General features: G+C 46.9%; 1 protein-coding gene across 1 annotated transcript; it reads left to right on the top strand.

Annotated features, from left to right (window-relative positions):
* Positions 1–1,464: 1,464 nt before the first annotated feature.
* On the top strand, positions 1,465–12,062 carry LOC310780756 (uncharacterized protein; the record flags this gene model as incomplete). The annotated part of the gene is made up of 3 exons (XM_083641261.1): positions 1,465–2,293; positions 2,586–2,894; positions 7,395–12,062. The coding sequence occupies 3 exons, from the start codon at positions 1,465–1,467 to the stop codon at positions 9,419–9,421; spliced, it is 3,165 nt and encodes a 1,054-aa protein (XP_083497387.1). The 3' UTR covers positions 9,422–12,062.
* Between the last annotated feature and the right edge of the window lie 1,236 nt (positions 12,063–13,298).

Below are 13,298 nucleotides of genomic sequence, written 5' to 3'. Positions count from 1 at the left end.
AGAGAGAGGCCTGCTGCTTGGAACAAAGAGGAACACTTAGTGAACAGAAACTGATATTCATCCAACCAGCGTTTTATGGCAGAGGAAGTGAGAGAACAAGTGACTGTGTCCAATGTCCATCTGCCCACTGAATGAAACCATCTGCGCCACTTTTTGCTACGGTCAGTTTGGAGTAGGGATGTTCATCAATTATCGAAAATCGTTAAGGAATTTATTCGATCATGTGGATTTTTGATCGATTATTATTATTATTATTATTACTATTATTATTATTATTTTCTTTTTTTGCGGACTAGGTTTGGGTGGAATTCGTTCCTCCTCGCCCCACTCCATTGCACAGCCGACTAACGTGAGGTGGAGCTATAGTCTCTAGTTTTCTGGCTGGGCATGGGCCTTTGTGCCAACAAAACTGTTTTAAACATAGGGAATTCACACCGGCATGCGCCGGGGACACAAACAAACGCACCCAGCGGTCTGCGGACCTCAGTGAGGCTCAGGCCTGTTGATTTGACTCTTGTGCTGTCAGCTAAGCTGGAAGACGCCGATTGCCTTACATCATGTAACCTGACATGTAACATGTTTGTTTACCTGGCCACAGCGCTAGTGTCTGATATTCTTACTACACAGCGGCATCGCCATTATAGCTGGTCGAGAACGCGCAACGTTATTACCAGACCAGAGTATTATTATTATTATTACGCTATCGATAATCGATAATTGATCGTTCATTTTCCCGATTTTCGATTATGAAAATTGTTCAAAATGAACATCCCTAGTTTGGAGGTCTTCTACAGTATGTTATGCAACTTATACTGCAGTTGGCTGAAGTCTGGCCCGTGTGTGTGTGTGTGTGTGTGTGTGTGTGTGTGTGTGTGTGTGTGTGTGTGTGTGTGTGTGTGTGTGTGTGTGTGTGTGTGTGTGAATGTGCGTGCACGCCATGTGCGCCATCTACTCTGTAACCATACACCTCACCACACCCTGTGTGTCTGCTGCTGGTGTCGTACTGACTGAAACCTCTGGGAGTTTCATTGAGCTGCCCTCTGGATCAGCACAGCAGAGCAGCAAGGCTGCAATAAACACTCCATTTATAGACACAATTACAAATTCTTACTGCTCAACACTATTCTAGGAATTAGGCCTGCACAATACATTAACCAAACAATGTAATATTGCTATGAAATAGACAAGACTGTAAGTGAGTTGAATCGACATGACAACATTTGCGCCCCGAATTCTCACGTGCACTTGTGTGCCATATATGTTTTACATTTCCACATTTCATACGGTTGCTCTTGTGTTCATTTGCGCACGTGTGAGCAAAAAGGTCTTTTGTTTTCCGTCAAATTGACACCATGCCTGTCTCTTTTCCTCTGTCAACAGATGCCCGGAGAGAGGATGCTGTGACGGACGGACAGACAGACAGCCAGAGGGACTGGTCACCGCTCGACCCCTCAGAGGCAGACCATGGCTCCCGTGCCCCTCTTCCTCCTCACCCTTCTCCTCTCCTCTCTCCATCCTTCACCTGCCCAAGTCATCAGCAGCTCCTCCCCCTCCTTCTCCTCTCCTCAGGACCCGCCTATCAACCCTCCACCACCTCGACCCACCAATCAGACCCCTCGATTCTGGCCCTCGTTTCCCCCCAGGGGCCGCACCGATGTGCCTGTCAAAGTTGCGACACGGGACGGACTCGCAACCGCAAATGCGACGCAACCGAAACAAAGGTCGGCCCGTCCCACCGTACAGTCCTCCTTTATAGCTAGTCTTACTACGCAGAACCTCATCGTTGGGCCCATCCTAACTCAGCCAACTGCCTCTAGGCCCAGGACCGACACGGCAAGGCTAGTGTCGAGCAGAGCTTCAGCAAAGGGAGAGGTTCCTACAAAAATATCCACTCTACCCCTGCCCACTTTACCCTCTGATGGCATCGACCCTGTGGGCGATGGGCCGGCAGGCGGTCCTGAGGAGGGAGCAGTTCCTCAGAGAGAGGATGCTGAGCGTCCGGATGTGGGATCAGGTAGTATTCCAACAATGATGGCTGTGGAGGAGGAGTCACCTGTTTCCCTGGCCGGTCAAAAGGCCCAGTATCGGCCACAGGCACAGACGGCACTATCTGTCGGCCCCTCGTTTAAACTTGTCGATGTAAAGGCGTCCCCGACGGAGAGTCAGCCGCTGAAGCCCCGCCCGTCTGCCCCGACGACAGCCAATAGGGTCTCCACTACACCACCACCTGAGACAAGAGCCACACTGTCCCCCGCGGTGACGCAGGCAACGGCTCGCACTGTGCTATTAACAGGTGAGAAATGTCGGGATATTAGGGATAGCTATTTATAGTTATCGTAATACGGAAAAATGAATGTCAATATTAACGACATTGTATTGTGCTGTTAGTAATTACAAATGAGACTGCTTGCCCATCACAATTTCACAAGCTCTCCATTCAGATGATGATATTTGCACTTTGTGATGACATTTTAGAATTGTTGTTTACATTCTATCAAGCCAGTGTGTCATTGCTGGAGAGATTTGTCTCTGGTGTCACGGCGTTTATGCAGCGCCATAACCCTGAGTCTTCCATCAATTTCTAGGCGAGCTGACGGCAAAAACTCCTTCCACAGACAGAACCACACGGGGGCTGGATGCTGCATCACTGCCGCCGAGGACCACCATTCCCGGCTTCACCCCTAAACAGCCACGGACTGCAGGACCGGGCCGCAGCCCGACCAGTCCACAGCCTACCACCACGACACGAGGAGGGACAACCACATCTACAGCGAGCAACCTCACCACTACGCAGCAAGCTGAGACAACATCCTCCACAACAACCAGTCAAGCTACAAAAGCAACACAACCGGAAAGAACAACAACGAGCACAACCGTACAGTCAACAAGGACAGGTAAGACAAGAGGGTTCTGGGTTTTGTAGTTGTTAATTGTTCATGTTATATATTAAATGGCAACTTGGGCCCAGGACCACGTGCGTCATGTAGCAACCAGGGGACCTCATGCAACTCGAGCCCATTCCAGGAAACGACATCTTTCAACAGCCAGTTTGGCAGGTTTAAAGATGTTTTGGATATCGTCAATCTCTGGCAGATGTTGAGCTGTGTAACACTGGAACAGAACCATCGCCAAGGCAACGACACAGAACAAACATAGAACTTCTCCACAGAATCCTTTTCAGAGAAAAACATGAGGACCTTGTTAATGAAGACGTGGCCCTCTTACGTTCAAGAGTCAAAATACCTGACGACGAGGATGAAACCACCAAAATATACTGATGACATCACTGATGGCATCATCTCTGATGACAACATTGATGACATCATCACTGATATCCGTTGTGCTGCAGACTTGGTAAAAACAGCTTTTGACATAGAACATTTAGGCCTACTCAACAAGTTAATCAACCAACCAAACTTCCTGCATTAGCTATCATTATGCTTGTAGACGTGCTGTAGTAAAACATTATATTACAATGTTTACAATGAATACTGTTGTCTTTTTGGCTGTAAATCTCCCACAAAGGCTTGCTTGCCTTTCTTCTTCCTCTGTATAAGCGGTGAAAGTTAAATTTCACCTTTGTGGCGCTAAATCATTTCAGCGAAAAATTTGAAAATAGCATATAGCCTACATTGTCAATTAATCATTAATTGGTTGATATAAGTTTGATCAATCAAATTTGTCAATCAATTGTCGATTAATCATTAACATCCCTACAATTGCGGCATTGAGCGTTTTTTTAAAGTTTCCATTTCCTGTGATCATTTAGAATGGAATTATTTGTTCAGCTGGGACCTTTCACCCCCCCCCCCCCCACCCCTTTTTTTTTTCTTTACTGGAAGAATCTGGAAAAAGCTTCAAAAGCGGGAAAAGGCAGAGGCGGAGGAGTGGGCAGAAGGCCCGTGGAAAGTGGGGTGGTGCGTAGGTGTGCTGGGTAGACACAACCAGGGAAGAAAATATGTGTGGGGAGGGTCGGATAGGGGGAGGACAAAATCACAGCCAGGCGAAGAGATAGACTACTAGATAGAGAGACACACCGGGTCTGAAGGAGAGACTAGTGGGGAGACTAGGGGGGGAGAGATAGAAGACAGGTAGGGGCAGGGGGAAATGCATTGAGTGCAGAGGAGAATGCAAACCAGCTGGAGAGAGAGAGAGAGAGAGAGAGAGAAAGGGAGGGATGGAGAGAGAGAGAGAGAGAGAGAGGGAGGGATGGAGAGAGGGGGAGCTGAGGAAAATCAGATAGAGGAAAAGCATGACCCATGGGGCACACAAGGCAGTCTCTTAGATACCACGAGGACAACATCTCAATGACTTTTAAACAGGCCCGTCTGGTGCACTTCAGCTCTCTGCAGCTAGGCTCGTAGCCAGTGTTGCTTATCAGTGGTCTGCATCAATGACATTAGCGTGTGGTATCTGTCCCCATGCGCATCTGGGCCTGTCTGCGTGTGTCTGACTGTTTCCATGCCATATATGATTGTGTGTCTTGTGAGGCGAAACAGGATATTTACGGGCGAGTTCATAGCCACGTGTGGACATCTGACGCAGTGTGTGTGTGTGTGTGTGTGTGTGTGTGTGCGTGTGCGTGCGTGCGTGCGTGCGTGCGTGCGTGCGTGCGTGCGTGCGTGCGTGCGTGCGCTAAAGAGAAAACCCAAGGGTAGGGGTAGGTTTAAGTGTATCCAGCTGTGAAAGGCGATCGGCACATCTGGAACGTGTCTGGGTCTCGCTGCTATGAAGAAACTCAAGTCAAAGAGAAGGAAGTCAAACATATCTATATATATATAAAGACGTGTGTATATGTGTTCTGTGCATGTAGTATGTACCTGTGTGTGCACGCCAAAGGGAATGCAGGGCGAACGTGTGTGTGTGTGTGTGTGTGTGTGTGTGCGTGTGCGTGTGCGTGTGTGTGTGTGTGTTTGTGCGTGTGTGTGTGTGTCTAGTGTGTCGATGTAGCCTATATGTGTTAGGGTGGAGAGAGAGAGTGAGGGAGAGGGCCAGGGAGTGAGCCATCAGTCAGTGTGGCAGCTTTATGGGTGTCCTCTCTACCGGCTGAAGAAGGGCCTGAAGTGCTCTTGGTGTTTTACCACCGTTAATTCTGTTCCACCATTCATCATCTTCTGTGTGGAGATATTTCCTTATATAGCCCATCCTTTCTATAGGGTTTACAGTTACAGCTACATCTACATCTACCGTATCTATCGCTGCAGCTTAGTCATCTCAAGTCAGAGCACAAGAGCCCCTGGGTGATCCTCCTCAGACCTCGGGTTACATAGGCCGGTAAATTCAGTATCGTCGAAAGAAAGAAAGATCGAAAGAAAGAAAGAAAGAAAGAAAGACCACTTATGATCTTGGATTGATGTATTTGTTTGAATCTCATTATATTTTATGGGTTATGGGTTAATGTTATGGTTCTCCGCCCTTTATGTTATCTTAACAGCAGACTAGCTCACACAGCAGTGAAATGATGAATGGCTGTATGAGTAGAATGCTGGGTGTTTCCCGGGCTTTGCTGGGGCATAAGGTGGAGTCAGTGGTCGCGTTAACCAAACATTTTCCATCTTTTTCACAGATTTCTTTGAACAATGACAGAAAAATCTGACGTCTGTCAAGTTAACGCCGTCATAATAGATTATGACAGAATTCTTATGAAAAATGACAGACAATGAGGAAGTCTAACGCAACCTCTGGGTGGAGTGCCCAGAACAAATAAAAGTGTCTTAAGTGTGCGTATCGGAAAGAGAGAGAGACAAAGAGAAAGAGAGAGATAGCGTGTTGTAAAAGACTTGTCTTGCTCCATGAGGCAGGCTTTTTATAGCAGGCTGTGTTGTAAAATACTACAACTTAGACACATGGCGTTTTCCTCATCCACAGATATATTATGACGCTGTATGGGATTACATAATGGGGATTGTCCCTTACATCTATTCCAATTAAACCACACAATTTAATTATTAATATGTTATCCAGAAATCCAGAAGAGTCTTCTGTATTATGTATATGTGAATCTGAATATGATGTGGATGTTTCAGGTTTGCACGGTATTTGTATCATATTTTAATTCTTGAATATTGCGATTGCTATTTGAATTGCATACTGTACATGTGGACATAGGTTCTACATTTTCTCCAACTTGCACATGGGGCCATCTGGAACACCGCTCTCTTACCTAAAACAAAACAAAACAAAACAAAACATTGTTGCCTATTGTGATTTGGAAATTGCAGTCATACATTTAATTTAGCTAATTGTATTATTATTCTTTTTTATACTTGTGCAGTTCCAATGTACATACTGTAGGCTATAGGCACATGCACCTTTTTGAGTCCATATGCTTTAGGGGGGTGGGCAATATATCGAATAGACTCGGTGTATCATGGCTTGCTCCACGTGGGATGTAGTAAATGACTATATCGTGAACATCGAGTATAAATTGCCACGCATTGGTTTTAAGCCGTCGGGATGAGACTCGCTTCAGCGTTTCTCTGCTCTTGCTCTCTCCCTCTGTCAGTCAGACACAAACAGGGGGGGGGGATCACATACATACGTCAAACACACCCGCCCGCGCTACGTGACGTCACAGACACTCGACCAGGAGAGAGAGGCGGCGTCAAGGCAGTGTGTGTGTGTTTTTGTATCTGGAGGACGAAAAGAGCCTGAAGAGAGCGAAATACTGAAGCGAGTTTATAATGTCAACGTTACGCTACTAGAATCATCATACTGGTGTAATTGTATGCATCAAATCGTTAAATTGAGCTTTTATTAAGTGCTTTAGAGGAGATTTCAAAAATATCGAGATATATATCGTGTATCACGATATAGCCTAAAAATATGGAGATATTATTTACATATTAGATATTATTTAGCCATATCACCCAGCCCTAATATGCATGCTGTACATCTCTGTACATCGCTGTATCCTTTGCTTAGGGAAATACAACACAATTTCTTATACAACACCTGTTGGGTAGCAACATGGTTAGCATGTTAGCAACACACTCACCTGACACTGGTAGAGAGGAGAGACAAATGGGATGGATGGGGATTGAATACAAACAAGAAACAAAAGCAAGCAGTTATTGAGAATGTGTAGCTTGGCTCATCTGTTTTACCCGCATCCTCTTGTTTAGAAACATTGTTGAACCGAACACAGACCTGAGACAATGTTTTGTTGCAGAGCTGATTAAGTTACCATGAACAGTTGAGAGGACCAGACCATTCCAGCTCAGTACTTTGATAGTGATCTACTCCCCTCTAGTGGCTTAGAATAGCAACTGTATGTATATATTATTGCTCTGCTTTTCAATAAAATGTCACTGTAGAAAGAGTTCACTATTAAAAACTCAGTTTCATTATGTTTCAGAATTATCGACCAAAACACATTTTCTCTTTTTTTCTAGGGACCACTCCCTCCCTCACCACCAGTGTTGTTCCAGTTGTCCGAACAAGGTTTGGCCCCACCTTTCAGACCGGTGTTCTTCAGAAGAACCGCTCTTTACCGCTGGGACACCCTCACCAAGCGCCCTACTCTCCTGCGTCTAAACCGCCCCCCTCTCCCAGCATCAATCTCTCCCCTAATGGCACGCTGCTCCGCTGGGATGACCTGAGCCGGACGCTGGCTTACGCCTGGGAGCTCCACGTCTACGGCTCAGCCAGCCTCTTCCTCCTCCTGTTTGCCGGGGCTGCTCTCGGCCTCACCCTGTCCCCTGGCCTGGACTGTCCTCACCGGGGGGCCCTCGCGCTGTCCAACGCTCTCTTGTTTCTCGCCGGAGGTGTGAGGGCAGCCCTTTTTCTTATTGACCCTTACGGGACGCGTCGCTTCCTCCCTCGCCCGGCTGTTACCGCCCTCTACAACCTGCCTCTACACCTGCTGGTGTGGGCGCAGGCTGCCCTGGCACTGCTGTCCTTGAGGGTGGCAGGGGTGAGCGTGTTACCTTCGACTCTGGAGCGCCCTCCTCTGGTGGCCGTGTTGGCTGTGCTGCAGTGCACACTGCTGCTGGCTGCTGACCTGCTCTCCCCAGCCCTGTCCCCTGCCGTGCCCGTCACCCTGCAGGTCCTGTCCCTGTGCTGGGGCTTGGCTCTCTGTCTGGGCTTCCTCTGCTACGTCTTTCCACGTCTCCGCTGTCCTGCCGTTCCCCATCCTGGAGTCCCCGAAGAGGCCGGAACGAAGGCTTGGACTGGGAGCAGGAGGACAGGGGTGATTCTGGGGAGGGTGCTGGCTGTGTGTGCTCTTCTGGGGGCACTGTGCTGTGGGCTCCACATTCACGCCACCCTGTGGCTCTACGGGCTGCTAGGGGACTGGAGGCGCTTCAACTGGGGATGGTGGTTGGTGCACTTCTGGGCCCGGCTGCTGGAGCTGGCCTGGGGTTTCTCCCTCCTGCTCCTGGGTTCCTGGGTGTTCTGGAGGCCACGGGATTGTCGGGGAACGGAGGAGGGGGGAGCAGGAGATGGCAGAGCGGCAGGAGACTTGCCATCGCCCGGCCAATCTGTAGGCTCCACTCATAGACACACCTGCTGGTCCAAGATAGTCCAGAGCCTGAGAGGGAAGCCCTGCAGGAAGTCTGAGAGTAATGGGGTGGGAGGAGGAGGAGGAGGAGGAGCAGGAGGAGGATCAGGGGAGGTGCCTAACAACTGGGCTGGTCAGGAGCGTCCCGGAGCTGACATCAGTAAGAGTCTGATCAGGAACCAGAACCACGAGCAGGCCATTGCCCAGCCGCGCTGTGTCAAAGACAGCAACCGGGATCGCAACCAGAGGGGCCGCTCAGGAGAGCGAGGCATATCTGACGGCTCCACGGGCTCCCTGCTGCGCCTGCAGGTGTTGGGCCGGCCTCCCCAGCGCTCACTGAGTGGCAGTCTGGATTTGGACAAGGACACCGGGCTGTCTCTGTATGAGTTTGACCTGCGGCCGCCCTCCCCCATCGATCTGACCCGCAGCATCGACGAGGCCCTGCACAGGGAACACCTGCTAGGCACGGGCAGCCTGTTCCAGCCTTTCTCCCCAGCCTCCCCGGGTTCAGGGGTCAGCCAGGGCCCCTGGCTCCGCAGGAACAGTGATCCTCAGCTGCTTTCCGAGAGCAGCGAGGCACACACAGAGTCTTCCATGCCACTGGGGGGCAGTGTTATCAGCAGTGTGCCGAGCAGGCAGGTGACTGCTCCCCCCACGCCGTCCCACCAGGGTCACCGGTGGGCTGGGGACGGGGCAAGAAGTGTCCCGTCCTCAGTGTCCTGCCCTGTGTCACTTCGTCCCTCCAGAAACTCCACGGGTCACCTGGGGGAGGATCTGGGAGACGACACTCGGCCGTTCATCACCCCAGACTCGGAGAAGCTGCGGGGGCGGGCCGCGAGGCCGGTGGGCTCGCGGAGTTACCTTGAAGTCAGCCGACAGGACGACTCTGCCAGTGTCAGCAGTGAAATTATCGACCTCTAAACTCTGAACCAATCCTTGGACATGAGGACCAATGACCACACACCAAACGCCCATTTAACAACACTGTTTCTAACTAAGACCCTGGAGTAGAAACAGGCAGACTTCAACAAGTTACACAGACGCTACAACAATTTGATCAGCGGACTTTCTGAAAGGAATTAATTTGAGAAGAAGAGGGAAATATATAAAAGTGTCTCTGGGTGATGAACTTAAATGAATATCACCTAGTTGCCTTTTGCCTTTTTAAAAGGGTTCAACAACTGTGATTGTGGAACAGATATGGCTACCTACCTACTCTGGGAGTAAAACAGAGCGATATTGCACAGATAAATATCAAAACATTCACACTCCGTCCCTCCCCCTTTCTTGCTCTCTGCGTCTCTCTGTTACAAAACACACACCTGTGTACCGCTGATGGTGGTCTCATTTCAAGCACACTGGGACCATAATATATACATTTACTTAAGAATGGCTCTCCAGCAGGTCCCATGAGTGGCTTGAGATTTGTGATGGTGACGAATCTCATCTTCCCGTAGTTTATGAAATCCATAGGTCATTCATTCCCTGTCTCAAAACAGTGCTTAGAACTAGAAATTGTTTGGATGATGAACTCTTGTTATGATTTGGCGCTATATAAATATAAAATGGATTGATTGATTGATTGACTGATTGACTGATTGAATGTGGCCTCTGTGAAAAATGTCTTCATATCAACGACAGTGACGTTTACTGCTTTGATAGTGTTAATTTGCTGTCCATCATGTTTCAGTTTGCATTTGTGTTGTAAAGATGTGCCATACATAACAACCATTGGTTGATTCTATGTTCTTTTTATAGACCTATAAACACATTAGCTGGGTCATCTCTCCATAGCCTCTCAGCCATACATTAACTCAGCTAAGGATGACTCATTCTAGGCTCTTAACACGCTGCTGCTGTTGTCCAGTCTGCCTTGTATTTTAATGTGAAGCTGATTACATAAAGGGGCAGAGAAAAACAACAGACGCAGACACAGCTGACATGCAGAACACATGCTTACCTGGGAAACTGTTGTTGAGGCCTTTTAGCCGTAGCTGAAATTGTCTTCAAAGTGAGATTTGAACGAGTCAACAATGGCGTTAATGCATTCAACAATGGCATTAATGCATTTTGTCTAGGGTTTTGCGGTAGGGTAAAGCTTTTGCAATCGATAATTATTTACCATCGAAGCCTATGACTGCATTTTTATAATAATACACAATTTGACTAAGAATATCAAATGTATTGTTGATCCTATCAGTTGCATTCAATCAATCAAAACTATTAGCTGGTTTCATCTTGTATCTACACAGCTTTGCAGGGCTGCACAGCACCACACACGACTGGCTTCGCATGAACCTCAGAACTCCTATACAGTACTAGACCTAACCCAATATAAGAAAGCACTTAACTCTTAAAGCCGAAGCGCTAGACTGAAGTATTTTAGTACTCAAGAGGAAAATAAATTATCTTTCAAATATATGTGTAAGCAACAATGTAAATACTGTTATTTTTGATGTTCATGAATAAAGGTGTACCGGTATTCAAAAAGTAAATGTATTTACTGTGAAAGACAATCTCTAAAGTGACATTGCTGATGTCTCTGAAGTGTGAAGACAGTTTATGTATTTTGAGAACGACGTCAGATTGTGGCCTACTGTATGTGGGGGCATGCGCAGCCACGACAATTGATACTTGACTGCAGAGGTTTTGCCAAGGACTCTCTCTGGGCTGCGTTCAGGATCGTAATGATGAAGGAGGCTTTGCAATAGACGTAACTAATGGCCAAGGTCTGCAAGATTTTGAATTCTCGTTTATTTTCGCTGTTATTAAATGTTGATTAAGGTCATGTTAAGGTACTGACAATGTACTTAAAATGGAACCGTATGTAGTGTGTTAAATAATGAATTTGAAAGTGTTTGGTGATCCTGAAAATAGCCCAATGGATCTCTCCCTCAGTCTTACATCTGAAAAGTTTTATTCCAAAATGAGATATCCATTCCTGACGAACTGAAACTCACTCTTCCAAAAAGTGACTGCTGGAATTAACGTAAAGGATATGGGTGGGTTACTGCTGAAGTTATGAGTCAATGTAAAACCTTTGCCTAGAAAATAAGTTCCGTTTTGAAAGATTGACTGATGACTTTCAAGTAGCAAAATGGATAAAGAAGCGTTTTGGAATGAAACTTAATTTATGCCTGTGCTCCCGATGAGAGCGAGTCCATGTCTCGCAGGATGAGCTGTTTTCCCGTTGCCTCGGGGTGACTTTTTACAGTACCTCCCAGTGATGTGAGAATGCTTGAACTGTTGAGTATTTACAGTACAATGGCCTTGTGTTATTGTTGTTGTTGTTGACATTCCAATGAACCTGTCAAATTTCACTGTATAAATACTTGCTGTTACTCCTTGTACTTCATGACCAGGTTGGTACCTCCAGCATCTGCTGAAAGTTTAGAAACTTGGTGCTGCCCCCCCACCGCCCACCCCCCCACACACCCAAAGCAGTATGTGCCATAGTTACTATCAATGGGCCCCTCTCCAGTCTGTAGTCACAGTGCAAAGGTACAGTGTTAGTTATATCTATTAATTTTGCTAATTGAAATGTGTTCTTGTATTTTTGTGCTGCATCTTCATGTCTGATTTCAAATAAAAATGGGAAAACTAAAATCCCTTTATTGTCATCGTGTGCTGTTTATTGTTTGTTGGTGTGTATCTATTCCACTTAATCATGATGAGTGTGAATACTACAGTATATGACGACTGTGCAAGATTGAAGATCAGTGTTTCTCATCTTTTTCTCATAGTCGTCATCGAACTGTTCATTCTGCGCCATGGTGAAATGACTCCTCCAGTCGTCAACGTTTACCTGCCTGGGCATAGGCCTTATGTTGCTGTGATGTGGGTTTTTGTAATATTTCGAAATACCGGTAGGCTTCCCACATGCGCCTAATCCACATGAGCGACAACAGGAAACTTGATTTTCCCCACAGATTGTGAATGAGGGAACTTAACTTTCCCCATAGTTTTTGAATGGGAAATTCATATTCTCATACATGTTGGGTGTGAACTTGATTTTTCCACAAATTTTGAGTAGCAAAATGTACAATACAAATAGTCTAAAGCATGCCATGGTGATCTGGAAGCATCATCTTGTGAATCCAGTCAAACATGGATCATAAGGCTGGATTTTTGCATTTCCATAAATGTCAACAACAATAATTTTTTATTGTTGTTGACATTTATGGAAATGCAAAAATCCACTGCTTATGATCCTCAATGATCCTACACACATACACATATAGCTGCAAGTGCAGGTTCCTCTGACAAATCGAGTGTCCCCTTACATGTATCAAGTGAGTTTGATTTGCAACGATTGACCTTTGATTTTTAATATTTATTTGAAATCGGCTTGTTTCAATGGCCTTTCAGTGGTCTGGGAGAGCACAGAAAGCATGGATTGTGTATTTAGCGAGTTTGAATGACGGCTTTTATTTTGAAAAGTCCTGACCGGATTTTTTTTTTTTTTTTTTTTTTGCTAGGATTATCCTGCTCCACCAAGGCTGCTGCTGACACGAGGAGTGGTGATTGGTTGGGTTTAGGCATGAGGGCTAGGGCGATTGGTTAGGGTTAGTGTAAAATATCAAGATAGGCTAATCAGAGGCAGAGTAGGGCGGGACATGCCTTTGCCCCTGCACTCTCCACCACTCAGGCGCAGGCGCCACCCACCCATCCCCCTCGGCCCGCCTCGGCCAACCAACCCCCACACGGAGGATTTCCTCATGTGTGAAAACAAACGAGACATCCGCCATTAAAATTCGAGAAGAACACACAAAAATGGGCTTGTTGTAAAGGACAAATC

Source organism: Poromitra crassiceps (assembly GCF_964638095.1).
Source record: "Poromitra crassiceps genome assembly, chromosome: 8".
Lineage (NCBI taxonomy): Eukaryota > Metazoa > Chordata > Actinopteri > Beryciformes > Melamphaidae > Poromitra > Poromitra crassiceps.
The sequence above is the reverse complement of the archived record's forward strand: the minus strand, read 5'-3'. Positions and strand labels throughout refer to the sequence as shown.